Consider the following 21,947-nt stretch of genomic DNA (forward strand, 5'->3'; position numbering starts at 1 on the left):
CACACTGCAAATTAATTAGGGTTTTGCAGAAGGAGGGCAGGAAATTCCTCTAAGTGACTTAACATTTTTCTGGGTTTTTTACAGGTTTTTGTAGCATGCTTGGCCCATTTACCTTGCAGTACCTTATACTGGCTCAAAAACTGGACCTTATACTGGCACAAAACCTGTATCTTATGCTGGCACACATGCACTCCGGCCAAACGGAGAAAAAGAAAAATAAAGATGACAAGGGTTTAAGCGCCCTTATTGCTGATTTTTGTCATTGGTAGATGCCTCTGGGCTGCCTGCTTCCCCGATGGCGGGTGACTGTGCATCTGCAGCGGGAGGAGAGGCGGCTGCCGCCATTGTTTTAAGTAAAAAAAAAAAGAAAAGGCCCCGTTCGGGCGGGAAGGGGCAACACCGCCGCCATGCCGGGGGTCTGCCCGGGCGGGATTCGCTCCCCTCCCCTCCGTTTCCTCCCCCGCCGCGCCGCCGTCCCGCGGGTGGGGGGCGCGGCCCCTTTAAGGGCCTCTCACCGCGGGCACTCGGGGGGGGTCACGCGCGGCCGCGGCGGGAGGGGGCGCGCGGGCGTGCGCGAGCCAGCGGCGGCGGCACGAGGAGGGCGGGGCCGGCGGGCAGGGGCGGGGCGGCGCGCGCGGGCGGGCGGGATTATTATGGGCTGTGGGCGCCGCCGCCGCTGAGGGGGAGCAGCAAGATGGAGCTGTCTGCAGTGGGGGAGCGCGTCTTCGCCGCCGAGTCCATCATCAAGCGCCGCATCCGAAAGGTGAGGGGCCGCCCCGAGTGGAGCCGCGGGATCCCCCGCCCCGCTCCTCCTGCTGGGCCGCGCCGCTGGCCCGCCCGCCGACCCCCGTCTCACAATCTCTACCCCCATTTTCTTCCCCGTGTGTTGCAGGGGCGCATCGAGTACCTGGTGAAATGGAAAGGCTGGGCCATCAAGTGAGTGCATCCCGCCCGGGCTGCGGGGGTGGGGGGCATTGGCTGGGGCAGAATGTGATGGGGGTGGGGGCGAAGATGTCCCTGTGTACGGCTCCGGAGGGATTTGGGCGCTAACCCCTTCGCTTGTCTCCCCCTTCCCGCTGCTCCCGCCCCGGCAGGTACAGCACCTGGGAACCCGAGGAGAACATCCTGGACTCCCGCCTCATCGCCGCCTTCGAGCAGAAGTGAGTGCTCATTCCCCACCCCAGGCTGGGGGGGCTGCAGCAGCAGGTTTGGCTTTGGGTGGGCGAGCGGGAAACAGTGTCCAGGCTCTCCTTGTTTCTTTTTCATCTTTTTTTTTCTTTTTTTTTTTCTTTTCTTAAATCAAACTTGTATGCTTCTGTTTCTCCTTTGGGAAAAGTTTTAACTTCTTGACAAATTTGACTCCCTAAAGGGAACGAGAGCGTGAGCTGTACGGGCCCAAGAAGAGAGGACCTAAACCTAAAACTTTTCTGCTGAAGGTAACTCTTATTTAAATAACTTGGGCCTAGCCAAATGTCTCTCAAACCTTTCCGGTGCATGCCCTTGGAAGGACTGGACTTTCAAGTGACTTGTGCCTCATGCCTGGCTCTGGGAGCGCGGGGAAAACCGACAGGAAAGGGGGAGGGTGGGCAGAGGCACAGAAGCGTGTGAGGGGAGAGCGAGTGTGCGTGCGACGGGTGCCTCAGCAGGACTGTCGGCACACGCAGATGTGCATGGTGAGGCTGCAATCTCTTTTTCCAATATCCTCTCCTTCTCACGGCCTTCTGTTGCCGCAGTGGAGAGCTAGCCAGCCCTGCTCCCTCTTCCTTCAGCAGCCTGTTCCATCCAGCCCGTGTCCTGCAACTTAGCAGCACGCTGAGCGGTCAGGCAGCTGAGGTGGGAATCCTGCTGCCACTTGTACTCCTCTGATTGTGTTTCAGGACGTAGGTGCTCCATGGGAGTTTCGTGAAGGGTTCATGTTTTGATCTGTAAACTGCGGGTGTGTTTTACTTTTGTGGGGGGCAAGGGGGGTGGGTGAAGAGGAGGAGGAGGAGTGTTTCACCTCTGCATAGGATGGCAGCTGAAATTTCCAGTTCTCCTGTGATAGACTCAGCATCTCTGCAAGAAGATGTTGTCATAGCATCTCCGCTTCCTTGCAGTGAGGAGCGAGGAAGATAGTTCCTAGTGCAGGCCCTCCCTGTATTTTTTACTTTCTCATTTTAAAAGCACCAGTAGCTACGTGACTGCTATGTGAGCTTCGTGCATTTATTAGTTTACAGACAAAACACCTTGCTCTATTCCCCCTATTTCCCTCTTCCCGCTTCTTCCTCTCCAACTGTCACAATCTCAGACTTCAAATGAGCATAGAAGGAACACAGCTTTGTACAATTCAGACAGATGAGCAAGTCCACAGCTTCCCTGGTTTTATTCTGCTATAAAGCCCTGGAACAGCCAGTGTGGACCCTGTGGTAAGGCATCGCTATCACCAAGTCATCCTGTGGCTTTGGGCAAGTCATTTAGCCTTTGTGTGTGTTTCCCCATCTGTGAAACAGGTTAATACTTTCCTTTGCCTGGCAGCAGTAGGAGCTTTACTCAAGTCAGCGCAGCACTTTTAACTGCATGAGCACTGGAAAGAGCAGTGAGGGGTAGAGTGTCACCTCTTTTCTGCTTTGAGAGGACATAACGAAGCACACAGAAGAAATGCAGGAACAGGCGTATTCTGATGCTCTTCATAAAACCCAGGGGACTGTGGTAATCCTCGGAAAGTCCTGCTGATGGAACTGTCCTTCCTCATTGCCTGTTTTTCTGCTATCAGTGTTACGTATCTGCAAACTGAGAATTACAAACATATCTGATATGTACTACCTCTCACGCTATATTCAGGGAAACCAGACTAGTTGGCTTTTCTCTTTCTGGCAGTCATGCATTAAATGTAACCCTTGTGTTTAGATTTCCAACAATGCAGGGGAACACTTAGAGGGAAACCACCAGCTTAAAATAGTTCTCTGCCTGAATTAAAAAATACTGGTATTTGTAACACCTGACACTGTTCAGAGCTGTAGAGAAGTGATTATGCTATGTGTAATCGGTTTCTTTTGGTTTTGATTCTGAATGTGATATGGCAAAATCCGTTACCATATTACTCATTTTTAAAAAAAGTCATTTTCACTCATCTAGAAAACCAAAACCAACCCCCAAACTCAAAACCTACTCATTGCTTCTCTTCTCCCCTTGCCCTTTAAAACCCCCCTAAACTTGGAACCTGAATTATTCAACAGCATCCTTTGAATCACGTCGGTGACACGTTTCTGTGGCACATCTTCCTTCTGCCAGCTCCTCAAACAGTAATGAAAACCTGTAGGTTTGTGGAGCTGGCTCACTACTTTGTAGAAGGTGGCTCATGATGGGGGAGCAAGATTAACTCTCGTGAAGGCTGGTGCCACATTGTGGGAGACGCTGGCAGGGCAGAGCGCTTCCACTGCCGCTTGGTTTGCACCTCTGGGAAACAGAGCTGGAGGAACTGTTAACGCTCTGACTTGCTGTTCCTCTGTGACTTCGGATCCTACCCTAAAAATAACACCCCAGGCCAGGCAACAAGAAGTAACTCTATCTCAGCCAGCGCTATCTGAACTTGTTTGCACTCCATTCAGGCAAACCGCAATCAACACAGCTGTGGGTAGAACTGTGGCAGAGACGCTGTGATGGCTGTGATGGTTTGCATCCCTCGTCAGTCCTTCTGACCCACTGAGGATGCACGTTTGACCTCTGCCAGCCCCACAGCACCGGTGCTGATATGGGAGGAGTGGGACTGCCTCACGCCTTGCTAACAGTGTTTTCAGTTCTCTCAGCTGCAGAATCTCTCACCAGTGAGAATTTCGGAAGCAAGGGAAGAAATTTGATTCTTGTATCCCAGAGGGCGTATTTGGAGTTGGCAGTTAGAACAATATTCTTTTTGATCTGTTAACTGAACAGATTAGATCTGGTTGCAATGATTTTTAAGCAGAAGTCTGGCCTAGGACTGCTTTGGTAGACTAATCTACCCTAAACTTGGTGGCTCGCTAGGATTTTTCGTGTGTATCAGTGCTTAAACTTAGGCTTCTGAGTCTCCAGGATGGCATCAAAATAAGTGCCCTGATACGCCGCTCAGTCCCTTGGGTTGTGTGGGTGTTTCAGCTTGCAGTTGAGGCTAGGTTTATCCTGGGATTAGTTCTCAAAAGTTGCAGATAGGCACCCAGAGGGATTTGCAGAAAGCATTCCAGCAGGTTAGTGGCCCACGCCTTTGGAAAAGCTTTGAAAAGCTGCATCTTTGGCCACCTGCTGCCTTTGTCAGCCAGGCTCCTGTTTCTAACACTTGCCCTTTCCGTCAGACTGCGGAGGCAAATTACAGTCCAGACTTTGTAAGATCACTGTCAAGATGGCCGATGTTGAAAGCGACCCCTGAAAACTTGAACTGTGAAGTTTTGGGCAGGAAATGGGTCTTTATCCTCTGCATACTAGGGGCAAACTTTCCCACAGCTGAGATCAAGCTTGGCGGGAGGTTGTAATTCTTGGGAGGCTGCTGGTATGCTGCAGCCTTGTGCTGAGCGGTGGGAAGTGGAGTCCTTGGTCTGAACCAAGCAGTGCTATACATAAAGCTCTTACCTTACACTTAGGTGTTTGGCAGAAGTCATCCTCGAGGCCAGGCCCTTAGACTGCGGGTCAGACTGGAAGCTGGTGTGAGGTTAGAAAGAGATACAGCATGTGCTGTAGTGATCTTCCTTTTATACTCCTGCTCGATTTGCTCTTTTTATTTTGCTTTTCCCTAGGCACTCTGCTGTGCGGAATGCAAAACTCACCAACTCATCTAATAAAGTTGAGCAAGTGCTGTTCAGAGACCAAGCCCGATCTGCAAGCTCAGTGGGTGGCTGGCAAAGACCCTTAGACAGGGTGGCCATAAATACTAAGGGGACAAGGGTGGAGAAGGTTAATGGGAAGGAAGAAGTAAGAGAGAACAGACTAAAGGGGATTCTTAGTGGGAGAGTGGGGGAAGAAGGGGCTGAGCAGCGTGGTGCTCTGTCGCTTCGCCCTTTCTTGAACTCTGAAGTTGGAATTGGGTTTCTTTTGATCTCCTCCCTGTTCGTAAATTATCCCCGAGTGGTTTGAAAACAGACTGTTCCCCTTTGTAGCATTTTGTTCCCCATCCGGAGGGAAACTTTAGTTTATGGCAGTGTTGCTTGGGAGAACTGTGCTATGAACTGGCTTGCTTTTGCCTTGTCACTTGGAAGACTGCAGAAGAAAGAGGGTGATAAAAAGGCAGAATGGCAGCCAAAAAGGGGAAAGAAGAGCTCTTGCGAATGCTGTTTGGAGCAAGGACTGTGGGAATGCAGGTGGAGAATAAAAGACAAAGCAGACCCAGTAATTTATGAGAGAGTTGTGCTGCTACGGTGCAGCAGCGCTACTGGAATTGGCTTGATTTTGAAATAATTAACGATAAATCCATTTTGCCTTACATGGTCTTTGGTTTTGGTTTTTTTTTTTTTTCTTCCAAATTGGAGAGATTTGATACAAATCAGGTAAGAGAGGCCTTTCTAAGCACGTGTCCGTGTATGTGCTTGTGTGCCTCAGTGTGTTAAGGGAATAAATGAACAAATATGCTTTCTGGGCCTCAAGGGACATTTATTCAGAAATAGTAGGGAAGGGGGGAGATACACTAGTTCCCAGGGGCAATGAGGGAGAGCTGTACAAGATAAATAAAGGTGATACGTATCCCAGAAAGGAAGAGGGGGAAGGGAAGCAATCCTAGCAATTGGCATGCTCTCGTGACAGAGCACTGCAGCAAGCCTCCAGAAGCTGCATCCTGATGTAGGCTGAGCTGTAAGCAGAAAGTGAATTACTTCGTATACATGCTGAGTACCTCTTCAGCAGTGAGCACATCCTGCGGGTGAAAACAGCAAAACCCAGAGAGGTAGCTTCCATTTGGAAAACTTGTGACCCAAGTAGAAAACTGCGGTGACACAGCTGAAAGGATTAAATGGGTTTGTTTTTTCAAAGACCTTATGCTCATATAGCTTGTGAGTGTGATCGAGAAATGGGTCCGTAGCAGGGAGAAGTGCGCTTCCAACAGATAAAACTGAATGCTGAGTCTTCTCCAAACCAGAGGTAGCGAGTTACTTAATGTAAAGTTGGAAGCAGGGCAAGGAGCGCCCAGAAAATGTGCTGTCCTCTGCAGTGAAGGGATGAGTTTGCATAGTTGATGTCTGAATAAACCTGATCCTGTGGTAGGAATACTGAGCTTTGCAAGTGAGAGGGCTCTGGGGGTTGGTCTTAGATAAAGCATCTGATACTATTTTTCTTGAAACCTTACCTGGAAAAACAATCTCAAGGTAAGCTGAATATTTGCATATTGCTCTTTGGAATTTGCATCGAAGCTTGTCCCTGGGGATAGTAGTGTAGCACCGGGGCAGGACTGTTGGGTCCCAACTTATCCTCTCTCTTAATATTATCTGGCTCAAAGTATTGATGCTGCTTGCAATCTACCTGGAGATTACTGAAACTGGAATTTAATAAACACAGACAGCTGAAACATGAGTTAGAAGCAGCTTCAGCCTTGAGGAAGTGCCCTAGAAGTAACTGGAAATGCAGACACATAAGTGAGTAAAGGAGACCTAGTGGTTCTGGCACAGGAAAGGTCCTAGCCCAGCACCAGGGCTCTGCACTAGCTGCTGTGCAAGGGCAAAACCAAGACAGGTCTCTCTGTCAAAACAGGACAAGAGCTGATTAATGTGCACAGGCAGAAAAAGTAAAATCAGCAGGACTGTGGAAGTGGCCAGGCAGTGACCATCCCAACATCATCATTTAATGTGATTGATGGGAAGCTTTGCTGAGGAGTTTTGGGGTGTACAAGGAAACTGAGGGTGTTTGTGACTGCTTCCCCCACCCTTGTGGGAAGCTGCCTTCTTTCCCATGGGTGATGGATGGCGGTACTGATGGAAGGTGGCAATTAGATTTGACTTGCAGCAGAATGGCACAGAGGGGGCAGAACTCACTCCAAGGCATGATTACAGGGTATGGAATTAATCTGAAAGATGTGCAGTGTTGGCAGCAGGAGAGGCCCTAAGGGATACCTGTGTCTTATCTGCTGAAGCTGTAGATGAAGGATTTTCACTAGTGCATCTGTCTGCACCCTCTGCCTGGCTTTCCTGTCCCACATTTTGGAATGGGACATTGTGTTGCACTTTGCTCTCGACTAAGCAGTGGTAAATTGGTGAGAAACCCAAAGCACAAGAGCAGCAATACTGGAAGGGCTAACTGTGATGGGGAAGGGGAGGGAAAAGAAGAATGTATTTGTTAATCCAGGCTGTGCTGATATATAATGTCAGAAAGCAAACTGTAGCTTGTCCCTGTGTCTGCCATCTGCTTCAGAGGGATGTGTGAGGAGAGGGAGCAAGCACAGCCTGTGCCTGTGACCTCCTGACAGGGTCTACAGTGTCTCCAAGTTATGTATTGATGAGATGGGAAGAGATAGTATGTGGCCCTGGGAGTTCATCTGCTGCTGCTGCTGTACTCCAGCCTGTAGGATGCCTGCAACAAGGAACTGTGTCAAATTATTTTCTCAACAGTTTGGGCCATGGAGCAACACACAGGGCTGAGCAAAGAGAAACTAGCTGGACACTTGGATGCTTCCTGCTACAGCAGGATGTGTTTGCATTTGTGTGTGCTGGGGACACTTCCCTCTAGCTAGGTGGAAACAACCCTGTTTGTTAATGTGGAGAGTGTCTGTGCCTGCCTTGGCGGTTGTGTCAACTTGTCCCTGTTTCTTTGTCAGTCAGCTAACACAGAATTCCTGGTCTGGATGAGCCTTCAGTCTGTATTTTCATGTACGGCTCGAGAAGGAGGACTAATTTTTGCAGCTGTTTTTAAGCCAGGATACAAGTAGTACTTGATCATCCATGATCATCCAGCATTAGCCAGAGAGGAACAAAATGTCTTCACGTCTCCATTCTCAGCTCGTTTGGGATCTTCTGCGGTTCCCATAGGGATCTCTCTGGGAGAAGTGGGGCACTGGGTAAGAGCAAAGCTCTGAGGCTGTGAGGCCAGGGCTTTGAGCTTTTTGTGCAGGGGCTGGCTGGGCCCCTTGCTTAGATCTGTTAGATCCCTGCCTTTACACGCACATTTTTTTCCCTGGGCGTTTCTCTGGTAGGAGGCACAGCCTGCAGGGTGACAAAGGAGATGGAGTTGAGTGCTAAGCTCTTAGCTGGCAAGAAGCCATCCCGATCTTGGCGTGTGCAAGGGGCAATGGGATGGAAAAGTTGGGGAGGAAAAGCAGCTGTCGTCTTCTAGCACTGCAGTTCTTGCTGTGTCCACGAGGTGGGGGAAGCTGCTCACTGGATGGGAAATCACAGGGGGGCTCTTCTGTCCCCTCCAGGCCCGTTTGACTTCTACCTGTCACCATTGCTGAGAGGGGGTTGATCTGGGCCAGTAGCAGGGTGCGGGTGGGAGGCTGAGCTCTACAAGCAACAGTGCTCTGGTGGGGTGTGATGTAAGAATACACTCTGGGTTTCCATGCCCACAGGGTCTTCAGGTCATACAGCACCAGCTTACCAATGAAACTGTTGTTCCTGCTGCCAGAAAATGTTCCTGTCTCTGGTGCATGGACCAGGGCAGGTTTTGGAACTATCTCCAAGCACCAGAAGAGCTTAAAAGTCTTGTTCCCCTGGCCTGGCTCTTGGGGAGGTCTGGCACAGCACAGCTGAACTAGTGCTGTTCCTGCTCTGGTCCAGTAGTAGATTTCAAACAAGTGTGGTGTTTAAAGGGACAAGGCAGTCTCTTCTTTGGAGGTGCAGTTAAAGCTTGACTTGAATTCCAGCTGGCCTAATCTCTGGCTTTAAACACTGGACCTTGCTCCCACAACACAGTAAGGATGAATGACTTGCTTGTGGCCCTAGTTAGAAATGAGCTTCAGATCTCTGCATTTCTTGTGTTTAGCTAAGACAACTCCATCAGACCACTCTCACCTGCCTCCATCTTTGTTCCTCAAGACCCCCTTCTACCATGCTTTGCAGAGATGATTCTGGCTGTGGGAGGAAAAGAGGAAACTGAACACATTACTCGTCCTCTCTTGTGTTGTACAAGATACAATCCCCAGTCTTGGGACTAGTATGTAATTTTGAGTGCTAACTCAGCACTAACAGCCCCAGTGTCTAGGAGGATGCTGCCTTGTTTGGCTGACAGTGTAGGGTTGTGTACATTTGCTGATGATGACCCGGGGGGCCTTGGAGACCACTAACTGTAACAGTGAAACATGCCTGGAAAAATTGGCGGTGTCTCCCTGGGGAAAGCATGTGTCAACAGGAGCACAGTTTAGGGAGACGTTAGCTGCCTGAAAAGGATATAGACACTGCCTCGTGCCTGTCTGGGGGCCGTGCCGTAGCTATCAGTAGCCCGTAGGTGTGTGCCCGTGCTTATCATTAATGTTGGGTATAAATGTGACACAGCACTGCTGGTGAGTGCTTGGCCACAGGTGAGCAATGCGTGGTTTGCGATTTGGCTGCACCTAGGCTGCCTCTCTGACCCTGTTTGTTTTCTTTCTCCCCACCACCGCAGGCTCGGGCCCAAGCGGAGGCCCTCCACATTGGGGATGTACACTTTTCTGTCAAGCCTGGTTCTAGTACCTCCTCTCCCAAGCTCCACTCCAGCGCCGCAGTGCACCGGCTCAAGAAAGACATCCGGCGATGCCACCGCATGTCCCGGCGCCCCCTGCCCCGTCCAGATCCCCAGAACAGCGGGAGCGTGGGTGGCGGTGCTGGCATTCGTCCTCCCGTCTCCCCCTTCTCGGAGACCGTCCGCATCATCAACCGTAAGGTGAAACCCCGCGAGCCCAAACGCAGCCGCATCATCCTCAACCTCAAAGTCATCGACAAAGGTGGGAAGCCAGCCAACGGGACCGGGGGCCTGGCTCGGCCCAAGATCCCGTCCCGAAACCGTGTCATTGGCAAGAGCAAAAAGTTCAGCGAGAGCGTCCTCCGCACCCAGATCCGCCACATGAAGTTTGGCTCCTTTTCCCTCTACAATAAGCCGTCTGCTGCGCCTACTCCCTCTTTGGAGGGCAAGGGGGAGGCAGAAGGCTCCCAGGCAGCCTCCTGTGGGCTCATTATGGGCTCCACCCCCTATGATGCTCCCAGCTCCAGCTCCTCTGGCTGCCCATCACCTGCTCCCCACTCCTCCTCTGACCCAGATGATTCCCCTCCTAAGCTGCTCCCCGAGACCCTCAGCCCAGCCATCCCCGACTGGCGTGAGTCAGAGGTCCTCGACCTCTCAATCCCACCCGAGTCGGCTGCCACCAGCAAGCGTTCTCCCTCAGGAGGGTGCAGCGGGGGGCAGACGCCCTCCTTGTCCCTCTCCTCTTCTGACCCAGAGCAGGAGGCCGGCGACTGGCGTCCTGAGATGTCCCCTTGCTCAAACGTGGTGGTCACGGATGTCACCAGCAACCTCCTCACCGTAACCATCAAGGAGTTCTGCAACGCAGAGGATTTTGAGAAGGTGGCAGCGGGTGGTGGTGGAGGAGGCAGCAAGTGAGCAGCCAGGTCCCCCCACTCCAGGGGCGTGGGGGGAACTCTACCTGCGAGAAGTCGTGGTATGAATGGCTGTCCTTAGTTCTCTCCTTCTCCCCTTGGCTGTCCCTCTGCCCTCACTGCCACCCTTCCTCCTCCTTTCCTCCTGCCCACTTCCTCTTGCCTGGAGGCTGGAAGCGTGTCACTGGGGGTGTGGGAGCACCCCCCGTTCCTGGGTGTTAGTGCCCCTGGGAGGAGGCAGGGAGGGTTGTGGTGGGGCTGGGGAGTGATTGTTTGTCCTTGAATGTGGTGTTGTCCAACAGGCGGTGGAGCCTTTGGGACTGAGGGATGGGTGAGCATGTGTCTGTGTACCTGTGCAGGTGGTGAGGAAGGTGCTGCCCTTCCATCTTTGACAAAAACTGAAGATGAGCTCCAGACCCTTGAGGGAAGGATGTAAGAGGATTGGAGCCCTTGCCCACATCCTCCAAACCTTCTCCCACAATGTGCATGCAGTCTCTTCCATTCCTATGTTTCCCCCTTGCCATGAGTACGACCCTGCCATCCTTTCCCCTCTTGGCCTGTGGCCTGGATCTGCCCTCTCCTCTACTGTCCTCATGGCAGTTGCTGATCCAGATGCCACCAGAGTAAGGGGAAGAAGGGCAGGTGAAGTGTCATGCCTGGAAGGTGCTTGAGACAACGCTGGGGTGATGGGGGTGCCCCATGCAGCATATGCCCCATACTGGCTTCCCCTTTCCTTTGACTATTGGTGCTACCTTGGCAGTTGTATGGGTGCTTTCAGGTGCCCTAGTCCCTCCCTTTCTCCTGCATCTTCCAACTTGCTCAGCTCTGCAGGAGAAAGGGAAGAAAAGAGGAGTCTGCTTCCGGCCCAGATCTTCCTCCTGATGTTCATCACTTGCACTTGCTCAGGGGAGAGGGCATGAAATGCCCTTCCCTGGTCTTTCTGTGGTGGAAGTGGGAGTGGGCTGTGCATCTACCCTTCAGTCTGGGGGAAGATGACGCCAACAGCATGACGCTGCCCCAGCCGGGTGAGGCTGGTCTCCTGCCTTGTGCGTAAGCTTCCCCTGACCCTCTTTGCTTCCTCTTGCTCCCTCCAAAGGAGGGAGGGGTGGATGCTAAGGCAGGTCATTTGCTCTTCCTGCTTACTTTTGCTTCTCCTGCTCTCCCCTCCCTGTGGTGGGTGGCCTGGAAGAGGTTTCCCCTCTTGTCTTTTCAGCATCTGAAACAGCCCTTACAACTGTCAACCAAAGGTGCTCATAAGAAATATCTGTCTCTCTCACACCATGTGCATGTGTGCTGGGATCTCCTCCCCCAAGCTCCTGTGAGCTGATCTAGAAATTCCTTCTCTTCACCCCTAGCAAGTAGGAGGGAGCAAGACCATAGCTTTGTGTTCTTTGCCTGAGCTCCCTTTTTCCCCGACCACCTTTGTTCACATCCAAAATAAGCTCTTTTTTGCCTGCCGTTTCTGGCTTGCTCCGTTTCTGTGTGAGTCCTGAGCTTCACGGTGAGATGCCGTTCCTTTGCTCTCTACTTCCTCTACTCTCACAGGACTCGGCCTGCAGGGGCAAGGAGAAGAGGTGCTGTTCAATCAGTGGGAGAACCTCACCCTTTCAGCCCTGTCCCTGGATGGGGCAGAGGGGTGTCACTTCTACATAACGTGCTGTAGAGGTGAAAAGGGTGGAAAAAATTCCCCATGCCAGAGCCCATTGCCCTGGGTGGGTAAACACAAGTGGAATTGGCCCCTCTGGTGCTTTCACACAAGGATGCTCAGGAGCTGCTGGCTTCGAGGAGTGCTCTCATGTGGAGTAGCGATTTTGTGGTTGCAGTGATCTGAGGGTAGAAGGGAGGCAATTTGTGGGAGGGAAGTAATATTTGTCTGCCCAAGGGACATCATCAGAGTGGTAGAGGGATGGACTGGCTTCTGACCTTAATTAGGGCTTCTGTGCCCAGAGCTTGTCTGTTCCCTTCCTCCAGTGCCTGGGTTGGTGTAATAAAATCTTTGCTGCCCTCCCTACAAACCTTGTCTCACAGCAGGTGGCATTTCAAGCTGTGGGTCACCATGATTTCACACCAGTTGCGGTAGGGTGTCTGTGCAGACAGCGCGAGGGGGATTCCAGGTGCTGTTAGCACCACCCTTTGTACACCTCTTTCTTTTTCTCTCCTTGATTAAAGAGCTTAGTGGACTCTTTGGGGATGTGCTTTCATTCATAGCTAAAGCTAGGGGCAGGGAGAAAGAGACTTCTCTGATCCATTCACCAAGCTAAGGCTTCCTATAACTTGTTGGACTTGTGTGCGTGTCTGTATTAATACCTGCTTGTATTTTTTGTGGGGGTTAGTTGTGGTTTTTGTTGGTTTTTTTGGTTTTTTTTTTAAGTTTGGGTTTTTTTGCATCTTTCCCGTGCCTGGCACACCCAAGGATCCCTTATTTTAGCATAGCCTATCCATTTGACTGCAGCTTCAAAGATGAGCAGTTTGTAGGCGTAGGGAAAACCTCTTTCTTAGGAAAATAGCGAGGAGATTCTTCTCTTTTTCCTCTCCCTTCTGAACAAGAACTAATCTGTGGCTGCAAGATAAGAGGAGCTGCTTTGTGGGGTGGATGCAAACCAGCCAGTCACTTTAGGTTGTTAAGTTACTGTTTGGTGTGTATGTGGTGATGTGTTTTGTTTCGTGGTATCGAGGTTCTGAAAAAAATATTGAAGCGTTTAAGTGGGAGATAAAAGGGAACTTTAATAGGAAACTCTTGATGTGTTTTGGCCAAGATGTGTTGCTTGGCAGAATTCTTTTCCCCAGTGTCTCTTGTATGGTGTTCTTTGGGGGCAAGGGGCAGGAATTGTTTAATTGAAGGGGTTTTGCCTTTCTCCAGAGTGACAAGCAAGGGAACTGTCTGTGAAGAGCAAAACAGTGGGTCATTGTAGGGATGCTCCGCAAGGACTTTCTTTGTGCAGTGAGGGAATAAGAGGACTTGTTGCAGCAGAGAACTCGTGCAGTAGATCCTCTGTGGAGGAAGAAGGGAGTATGATCCGGCTTGCAGACACAGCTCACCTGCTTGTGTGACAAATCCCTCCCTGAGTGGGTCACCAGGTGGGAACCAAACCCTGAACCTCTGGATCCGAAATGAGGATCCCGTGCTGTTTTGAGTTAGAGGTTTGCTAACTTGAATGCAGCAGCAGCCTCAAGTTCCTTCAGGTGGACAAGACGCTTGAGGCTGACTAACCTACCTTCGTATTCACGTGGGTGATGCTCCTCCTTCTGAATTTTTGCCCATGCTCCTTATAGGGGAGTTGGGAAAGAAGATTCATCTATGCCTTTTAAAAAGGGCATGGAATTGAGGGAGGAGTTTATTTGAAAGTATCCCCTTCCCTTTCCGATAACCCCTAGGAAAAAAACCCAACAAAAACAGGGAAATATTCTCTGTGTCTGTGCCATGTTTGTTCTCGTTGTCGTGTTTTTAGAGGAGATTTTATGATGGAGTGGAAAAAGTGAAATGATTAGTTTTGCATAAAAAAAGAAAAGTTTTAAAAAAAATTTCTACAGGGAGAGAGCGAGAGAGAGTTTAAAAATGAATAATAAATGCAGTGATTGCACAAACTGTAGTGGTATTAGATGGTCCTTAGAGAAAAGAGTATTTTGTAGTATCGAAGCATGTATGTCTGGGATGGTGTTTGGCTTGCTTGAACTGGAGGGAAAGGCATTCTAGGACTAAGCAGCGATCTCCGAGCTGAAAAGGCAAGTTGCATGTTGGAGGAACCCTGTCTACAAACCTTTCCCGTCCTTGCCTCCCAAGTGTTGGAGTGAGTTCCCTTCCCTCCCATACCTCTCCTGTGAGCTAAGGTGGAGTCTCCAAGTGGTTTTCTGGCCGAGCGGCCCTCAGAAATGGCCGGTCACGTTCTGCCAGAACATGGATCAGGCCATCAACATGGAAACAGTTGACTTACTTTGCATGCACAGCAAGCTGCTAAGATTTGGGGTTGGCATGTACTTTTCCTGCCAAGTTGCTGTCTCTTCTCTTTTCCGTCCCCTATATCCAAGCAGAATTAATCACGGTGGGCTTATTTCCTGGGAAGCAGATATGCCTCCCCTCTGTAGGGTCTCTTAGCTTCTTCCAGCATCAGGTGGGGAGTGGCTGTATAGTTTCTGTATAGGATTCACCACATCAGGACAGAGAACGGAGTCCCACTGGTATGTAGTCCAGTGTCTCTTCTCCAACAGTGGCTAGATCTTTAGAGGCAGATGAGAGAGCTGCCTTGTGTGCTCTGAAGGTGTTGCTGAGTGAGGTGAACCCTCTTCTTGAGGCCAACAAATGCTGCAAGTCTTCGGTATGGGAACGGGAGATGAACACCCTGATAGGACTCTGCTCAAGTAGGGCAGCCTTCTGCTTCAGCTTCCTGCAGGGTGGTGGGACAGAGTTCCTTCAGAGTGAGAGGGAACTCTGTTGTGCTGGCTTCCTCATCCAGGATGTCTGCTGAGTGTTCATCTGCTGTGTGGGAGTGCCTGGAGGAAGAGAGAAGCTACCAGATGTTGGTGTCTGAACAGAAGGTGGCAGGCAGGGATACTTGGACAGCTTTTCTTCTCTGGACTTCTCTGGTGCCCTTGGCTTTGCAGTGGCGGGTGACAGATGTCTTGATGCCTCCCATAGCCTGGGCTGCTCCTGGGAACTTCTTTTCTCCTTGCCTATTGAGCTCTGTCAGTGCTTCCCACAGCTTTTTACTTGGAGCAGCAGCCTCCTGTCTCGTGCCCTCTTCTCGCTGAGCAGAGTGGGACTGGGGAGGTGTGAAGCTAATGAGATACAAGCTCCTTTCGGGATGGAAAATAGAAACAGTGTGGTGAGCAGGCCCAGCTGTGGTGAGCCACTGCTTAATTTCTGTTTTCAAAAGAGAAAGAGAGCATTTCTCTGGGTCTCCTCTTACTGAAGTTCCCAGGGAGATTTTACGAAATAATAATTAAAAAAATATTTAAAAAAAAAAAAAAAAAAAAAAGAACCACAATCATGCTTTTTACCAGGTAGGAGCTGTCTCTGAGCTGAGTCTTCCTAGGGATTTCACTCCCTTCTCCAGCCCCTCTTTGTAGAGGAGGCTTCGGCAGCTCCCAGCGTTTGGAGATGATCGCCTTCCTGGGGACCTCCTGGCAGAAAGAGGTTGCCATGCTGAAGGATGGTGTCCTGAGTCCCCCACACTTGCCCATTCCAGGTCATGGCATTAGTGGGGCTGCTCAGGAGCCAGGTCCTTCTTCCCAGGGGGGTGTAACAAACCTGGAGTGCGTGTTTGGCTAAGTGCTTATTTTTCCCTTTGCCTCCTTCCCCACCTTCTGACAAGACTTTTTCCTCCTTGCCTGGTGCATCCTTTTACTCCAATGTCGCTTGCTTTTGCTGCATTTTTCAATTGCCCAATAATCACGCAAGAGCTGGGATCTTATTTACTTTTTATATATAAATATATGAATATAAAAGAAACCTCCCTCTCCCCTCTTTCTCCCCATCTCACCACCCCCACCCCGTGCGCAGCCTTCCTAATCTCCGCTCTTAAGGTGGTCTGCTGTAGAGGGTTGGTTTGGATTTGGGGATTTGGTGTCTCCTGGGTTCTGTTCCTTCTTGGCTCGCCATGGCCCTTCTCTCAGCTGTGTCACTGCCCTGTGCCTCTGTCTCCCTCATGGGAAGCAGATGGGAGTGGAAGGGACCATCCTGCTGAGAGTGCTGGCAGCCCAACTCTCGAGGCATTTGCACAGAAGATGGAGTGCTGAGCATTGCTTCAGAAATCCCCCACTCCTTGTCCGTGCTTCCTTCCCAGGAAACTCCAGGAAGTATCTTCATTTCACCAATGCTATGGGGTTGAGCAAATAAGTGACTTTATTTTCTTTTTTTACTTATATTTTTGATGTCCTTCCCCAGAGTGCAATGTGTATGATTTCTTTTTGGGGGTGTAGATGGGAGGAGATGTTGGAGTCTGTCTCCGTCCTCACCTTGGCCTTTCCGTCCTCTGCTCCTTTCCCATTTCAGCATTGCCCTCTGTCAGACTGATGTGCTCAGAGACATTTACACCCTTGTCTGTGCACTGTCAGCCTTGGCACCAGAAGCTTTGTGTGTGTTCTGCGTGGTGCATCTGAGATGCCCTGTGTTCCACCTGCCTCGCCTGTAAGGATGTGGCAGGGCCCTGAGTTCTTCTTTCTTCTTTTCTCTAAATTTGTCCTTCCAGGAATGAAGGGAGATATAGTCAGTTCCCCTTCCTGGGGTGGTGGGCTGCCTCTAGCAGCTCTTCTGTCCCTTCCAGCTTTTCTGTTGTGGGAAATTATATGTTTCTGGGACCATCCAAAAGCACAGTCCTTGGGGTGAGGGTCCTTCCACCCAGGTAAGTGTCGTGCTTTGAGCTGGCTCCCTTCAGACACTGGTAGATGGCACTGTGATGGAGGAGTGGAGATGCCCTCTGCACTCCTGGGCTGAGCAGAGCTGGGAAGGGGACAGCAAGCACCATGCTGTGGCACAGGGAAAAGTCAGATGACAGAAGAGCAGCAAGATGTGCAGTCAGGGTGATGCCAAATTCAGCAGTGGCTCCGAAAATGTATCTGGTGGGAGGGAAGGGGCATGGTTGGGACATGCAGACAAAGTGTTAATTCCCATTGCAGGGCCTTGGTTCTTCATTCCTTGCTCAGCTGAGTATTTAGAGCTCACACTAAACCTCTGGAATGCAGTTGGGTGGGTCAAAACACTTGGTAGGACTAGTGGGGCCCATCTGTGCTCCCGAGCAGCCCCTCAGGTGCTCTTCAGGTTGGTTGCTCTTCAGCTGTCTGGAAGGAGCCTGCTGCTTCTGACCCCCAGCTGCAAAGGGGGACAGAGTCTTAGGTCAAGTTCTCAAATGGAACAAAAAAATTAATTGTTGTGATGACTTTTTTCTAGAAAAGAGTTGTCATGCCTGCGCCTCCCCCAAGCAAATCAACTTGGCGTGCTGTCCTCCCTCTTCTTCTCTCCTCTGCCATTAAGCCTTGTATGCTCCCAAAGAATAGAGGAGACTCTCTATTTTGGGATTTTTTTTTCCCCTGTTTGTTTTCTTTTTGCATAGAAAGTTGTCTGCTGGTGGTGGAGGACAGGGGCCTGCCTCATCTGTTCCTTCCTTTCACCTTCCCCTGTGCCAAGCTTAGGCTCAAATCCTGCAGATTCCTGTAAACACTGAACTTGGAGTAGGCAAATGACCCCACTGAGCTCTGTGGTACTTGGGTGCTTCAGATTCTGCCTGTGCTTGAGCTTTGGCAGCATCAGAGCCCTATCCTTTCTCTTGGAGAAGGTCAGCCCTGACTCCTAAGAGTGCTGATAGTTCTGGTGCAACCCATTTGTCTCTTCATTTCCCCTCACTTGGCCTACAGAGTGAAGGTGGTAATTTTTTTTAATTTAAGATAAACCTAAATATGTATCTTGTATTTTTTTTTTTATTTTGAAAAAAATACATTTAAGGATTGTGCACGGATGAATTGTATATCTATATATTATTTTTTTGTCTTGCAATTTTCATTTTAAATATAGTGTTTGTTTGGTTTTGTTCTGTTTTGTTTTTTAATCCAGTTCCCAGCTGGCTAAACTCTGTCTAGAGCGGATGGGTGGGAGGCATAGCCATTGGAGAGGTGATTGAATCACCCCTTCCCTTGGTGCTTCCCACAAGAAAATGGTTTGCTCCAGGTTTGGGGGTGGGGGTTGTGCTAATTACTCTTGTATTCTTGTACATTTTGTTCTTTCTGCTGCTCTTGAATATTGTATCAATGCCAGAAATGGGGAGTTAAAAATTAAAACAAAAAATTAACCCCAATAAATTGTTACATTCCAAACCCTGTTATTGTTTCCTTGGGAGGGCTGTGACCTGTGGAGGGGGGAGCGGCGGTGCTGAAACAGCTGCCCTGAGCCAACAGAGATCAGCTCTGCAGTCAAACACACTTGGTACCTTCTTGGGCAGCGTGGGTCAAGTCGTGGTTGGAGTCTTTGGACCTTTCCGGACACAGAGAAGCTCTGACAAAAGATAAGGGAGAATTCTGGAATGTTAAGGCAATAGGGAACACTTCGCAAAGGCCGAGCTGTAGCAAGTGGAACCTGAACCCCTGCTTCTAAAGTGCTTTGGAGAATCTCCCATGGGTCTCCCACATCCTTTTCTTTTAAAAATGAAAGTAGATCTGAGTACTACCTAGCACTTGGCAGCTAAAAAATGCTTCAGGCTTTTCCCAACTCCAGACCATGTGCTTAAACACAATGTATGACATGCTAATCTAAGAAATATGGTGAAAAATAGTCCCTGTGTGTAATTGAAGCCCCACGTTCACTCCATTAGTCTCCCACCCACAGCAGCTGCATAAAAAGGCTACAGCAAACCTTCAGGCGGGGAAGTGCTGGTGGTGGAGATGCAAGAGGGCAAGCAGATGGGGTTGGGGCAGCAATGCTCTTCAGGCAGCTGGGAGAGAAGAGTAGGGAGGTAAGACTTCTGGGTGCTGGGAAAGGGCAGTGTTTGGGCTCAGCTGTGGGGTGTCACCAGCTGGTTCCAACCGAAATACCCTCAGGGCTGTCCTTCGGGATGGTGTGATCTGGAGGGGAGAGAGGGCTGAGCTGCAGCTTCCTGGGAGAGAGTTGCTTTAGGTGTCTCTGCAGTGTCTGAGGTTTGGAAAGCCACAGGAGAGCCTTCTCCAGTGGTGACGTGTCTTGGCTGGCTGGGAGCAGGGAACACTGCCCACCAAAGCCAAGCACAGCCAAGGTGTGCTATTTATGTCACACTAGCAGGCTCACCTTGCCTCTGCTGCGTGCCAAAACACCCGCGAGGCTGGCACTGCCTCCCTTGTCCCTGCACCCTGGTTTTGTTCAGAGGCCAGTGAGCTTTTGCTGGATTTGAGAACAGCCAATGAAGCCACCTCTGAGCCATACTTTCTGGAGCAGGAGGAAGGCTGGAGAGGCAGACGCCAGCCCGGCTGGACACGTCCAACAAGGTCCTGCACCAGCACACTGGTGCAGGCAGGCCATGTAACCAGGGCAAGGTGACGCAGGTCACATCTGCGGGGCTGAGAGACCTGGAAATGAGAGAAGCCAGATTTCCATGGTATATGGAGTCTGCAGATCCTCAGGCAAGACAGACTGAAGGCTCCTGGTCTAAGGAGGCTGGAGCTGAGTCCATAGAGTGGTAGCGACAGAGGAGCCCTTTTGTGTCGTTAGGGTGACCCTGGGGGGGAACCCCAGAGGCATGAGGTTACCCTGCTGTGGGAAAAGGCTCTCCTCACCCCCAGCACTCTGCTGGCCTGACCATCATGAATGGGCCAGGATTTCACTCTGGCCAGGATTTCACTGGGGCTGCCTTATTCCTGCAAGGAGAGTTGGATGGGGGCAGCCTTGAAGCAGCAGGTGTCCTTCCCCTTGTGTCAGCAGTCCATCCCAAATGTTCCTCTCACACAGGAGCCACAGCAGGGTGGCCCCTTGTTCTGCCTTGCCCTGTCTGCAGCCATTCCTTGGGGACAGCTGCCGGCCCCAGACTCTTTTAGATGGAACAAAATCCCTTAGAACCTTGCTCCCCATCCCTCCGGGCTGAATCCATGAGTTCTTGTTAAATCTAGCTTCTGTCACCAATCCTGTTCAAAACAGGACTCCCCAAAGTCCCGCATTTCCTTCCCCCCGCCTGTCACCTGCAGGAGAGCAGGGTTTCAGCAGCACTGTGTCCTTGCCCATCCAGCACCTCTGAATTGTTATTCATGGGGCAGGGAGGTTGCTCTGGCTACTCATCAGTCTGAGTCATCACCCGCTGTGAAAATCTATTTTTGCCACCTCTTTTGTCTCCGGGAAGAAGTTGTGGTCCCCGCTGAGGGAGAGGTCAGGACCCCAGGAGCACTGAGCCATGCCCTGCTGTGTACCAAACTCTTCCACCTCCCAGCATGGGTGAGTGGGTCAGGGCTGGTGCATGGGGGCTCACCCACCCCACTCACCACCAGAGCAGCATCTGACAGAGGTATGAACCTTGCCACCACAATCCTGCGGCCTTTGGCAATACAATTTGGATGTCCAGGACAGTGCAAAGTCCCCAGCACAGCAACACTTCCTCCAGCTGGGGTCACAAAAAGCTTTGTAGAAGTGTAACAGCATTTTTCTTCATAGGGATGCAGGTAAAGGTTGTCCCTCCCCCTGGATCTGCACACTCTGGGGTAGGGTGGGCTGGTCCAGCACTCACATGGGTTCCTTTCAAATCTGCTCCTGCCTGGTCGCTGCCAGGGGTGGGCATGCTGCAGGCAGGGGGTGACTCCCGGGGGTGCAATCACCTGCCACCACTAGGAAGGAGTGGGTTGCAGGCTGGTGGCCTCCCTTCATGCTGCAGGGTGCAGGCTTTTGTTTTCTTTGCATCCCACAGCAGTGCCCACTTGTCCCAGCACACCAAGCACTCACCCTTCCAAAGTGCTCACTGGCCCTGCTGCTGGGGCCAGATACGTGTTGCTTGGGCTTTCCTCACATCTGCCTGCTCAGCCTGTTCCGTGTCCACCTCCACCTTTCCTCCTCGTGATTACCTGATTCTCTTCCTTAACCTCCCCATCTGTCTTCCTCTCCTCCTCCTCACAGCCTCCCAACACCATGAGTAAGGCAGGTTTCTTGCTGGCTCCAGGGTGAGGATTTTGAGGGGCTGGGGTGCAATGTACTCTGTGGGGAGAAAGGGTGACTGTATCCTTCCAGCAGCATTCCCCTGCCTGCTCCCATGAAGTCAAATCTGAGGAGTCTTTGGAGCTCTGACTCCCTTGCTATCCACTCAAATATGCCCGGGGGAAAAGAAGATGTAATCTTTACTGGTGTTTCATATCCAGCACTGGAGCTGTTTTAAACACACATGCTGCCGATTCCCTGCTGGCTAAGAAGGATTTCCTGCCATTACTGAGCAGAGGTTGAAATCAATTTTGTTCACTTTCCCTCCTGTGCTCCTGGCTTGGCTGAGCTGCGTTGCCAAGGCCTTGCAGTGCCTGGGGAACAGGAGAGGGCATGGCACAGCTTGTGTCTCATAGGCAATTGTGGTGTCGGAGCAAGGAGAAAGTGGTTGTCTTGAAGTATCTCCTTTACGAGTGGTTTAGAACAGAGCAGTGGTGGGGGAGGATTAAACACGGGTATTTATTTCCCAAATGGATAGCACAGGTGTGCAGGTTGGAGGGGCAGGCATCCCATGACCATGCTCTTTGCAACAGTCCTATTTGAGGTGGGAGAGCAAGACAGCCGCTCTGTGCCCTCCCCGAGAGGCACTTCCAAGAGCTGGAAAGTTACTGGTTTAATTTTTAAGAGAAAGGTAAGAAGGGAGAGGCCCGAAAGACCCTCCCAGGGAATGCCTGATTAGGAGGCACTAACCCTCGGAGTATCGAGGGGTCCTTTATTTCCAGCCTAGGCATCTCGCAGGGGAAAATCCTCCCTTGGGCTGTCCCGGAGTAGCATCCTCTCGCCGAAAACTCCCGCCGGGCAGATTTCAGCGAGCCCGAGCCAGGGCTGGC

The 21,947-nt window shown here is 51.0% G+C and overlaps 1 protein-coding gene across 2 annotated transcripts; it reads left to right on the forward strand.

The window, feature by feature from the left end:
• The first annotated feature begins 630 nt into the window (after positions 1-630).
• CBX6 (chromobox 6) lies at positions 631-18,290 on the forward strand. 2 transcript variants are annotated; one of them, XM_050323475.1, is made up of 5 exons: positions 631-763; positions 893-936; positions 1,095-1,160; positions 1,370-1,436; positions 9,520-18,290. In XM_050323475.1, the coding sequence occupies exons 1-5, from the start codon at positions 695-697 to the stop codon at positions 10,489-10,491; spliced, it is 1,218 nt and encodes a 405-aa protein (XP_050179432.1). In that variant the 5' UTR covers positions 631-694; the 3' UTR covers positions 10,492-18,290. The 2 variants fall into 2 exon arrangements, with proteins under 2 accessions (XP_050179432.1, XP_050179433.1); XM_050323476.1 differs by having other exon boundaries at positions 9,574-18,290.
• The last annotated feature ends 3,657 nt before the right edge of the window (positions 18,291-21,947 follow it).

This window comes from Myiozetetes cayanensis, unplaced genomic scaffold (assembly GCF_022539395.1).
Source record: "Myiozetetes cayanensis isolate MyiCay16 unplaced genomic scaffold, myiCay2020 scf3, whole genome shotgun sequence".
NCBI lineage: Eukaryota > Metazoa > Chordata > Aves > Passeriformes > Tyrannidae > Myiozetetes > Myiozetetes cayanensis.

Coding starts and splice junctions, on each gene's coding strand:
- CBX6 (XM_050323475.1), top strand. CDS start 695: ATGGAGCTGTCTGCAGTGGGGGAGCGCGTCTTCGCCGCCGAGTCCATC. Junction 764..892: donor TCAAGCGCCGCATCCGAAAG/GTGAGGGGCCGC, acceptor CGTGTGTTGCAG/GGGCGCATCGAGTACCTGGT. Junction 1,161..1,369: donor ATCGCCGCCTTCGAGCAGAA/GTGAGTGCTCAT, acceptor GACTCCCTAAAG/GGAACGAGAGCGTGAGCTGT.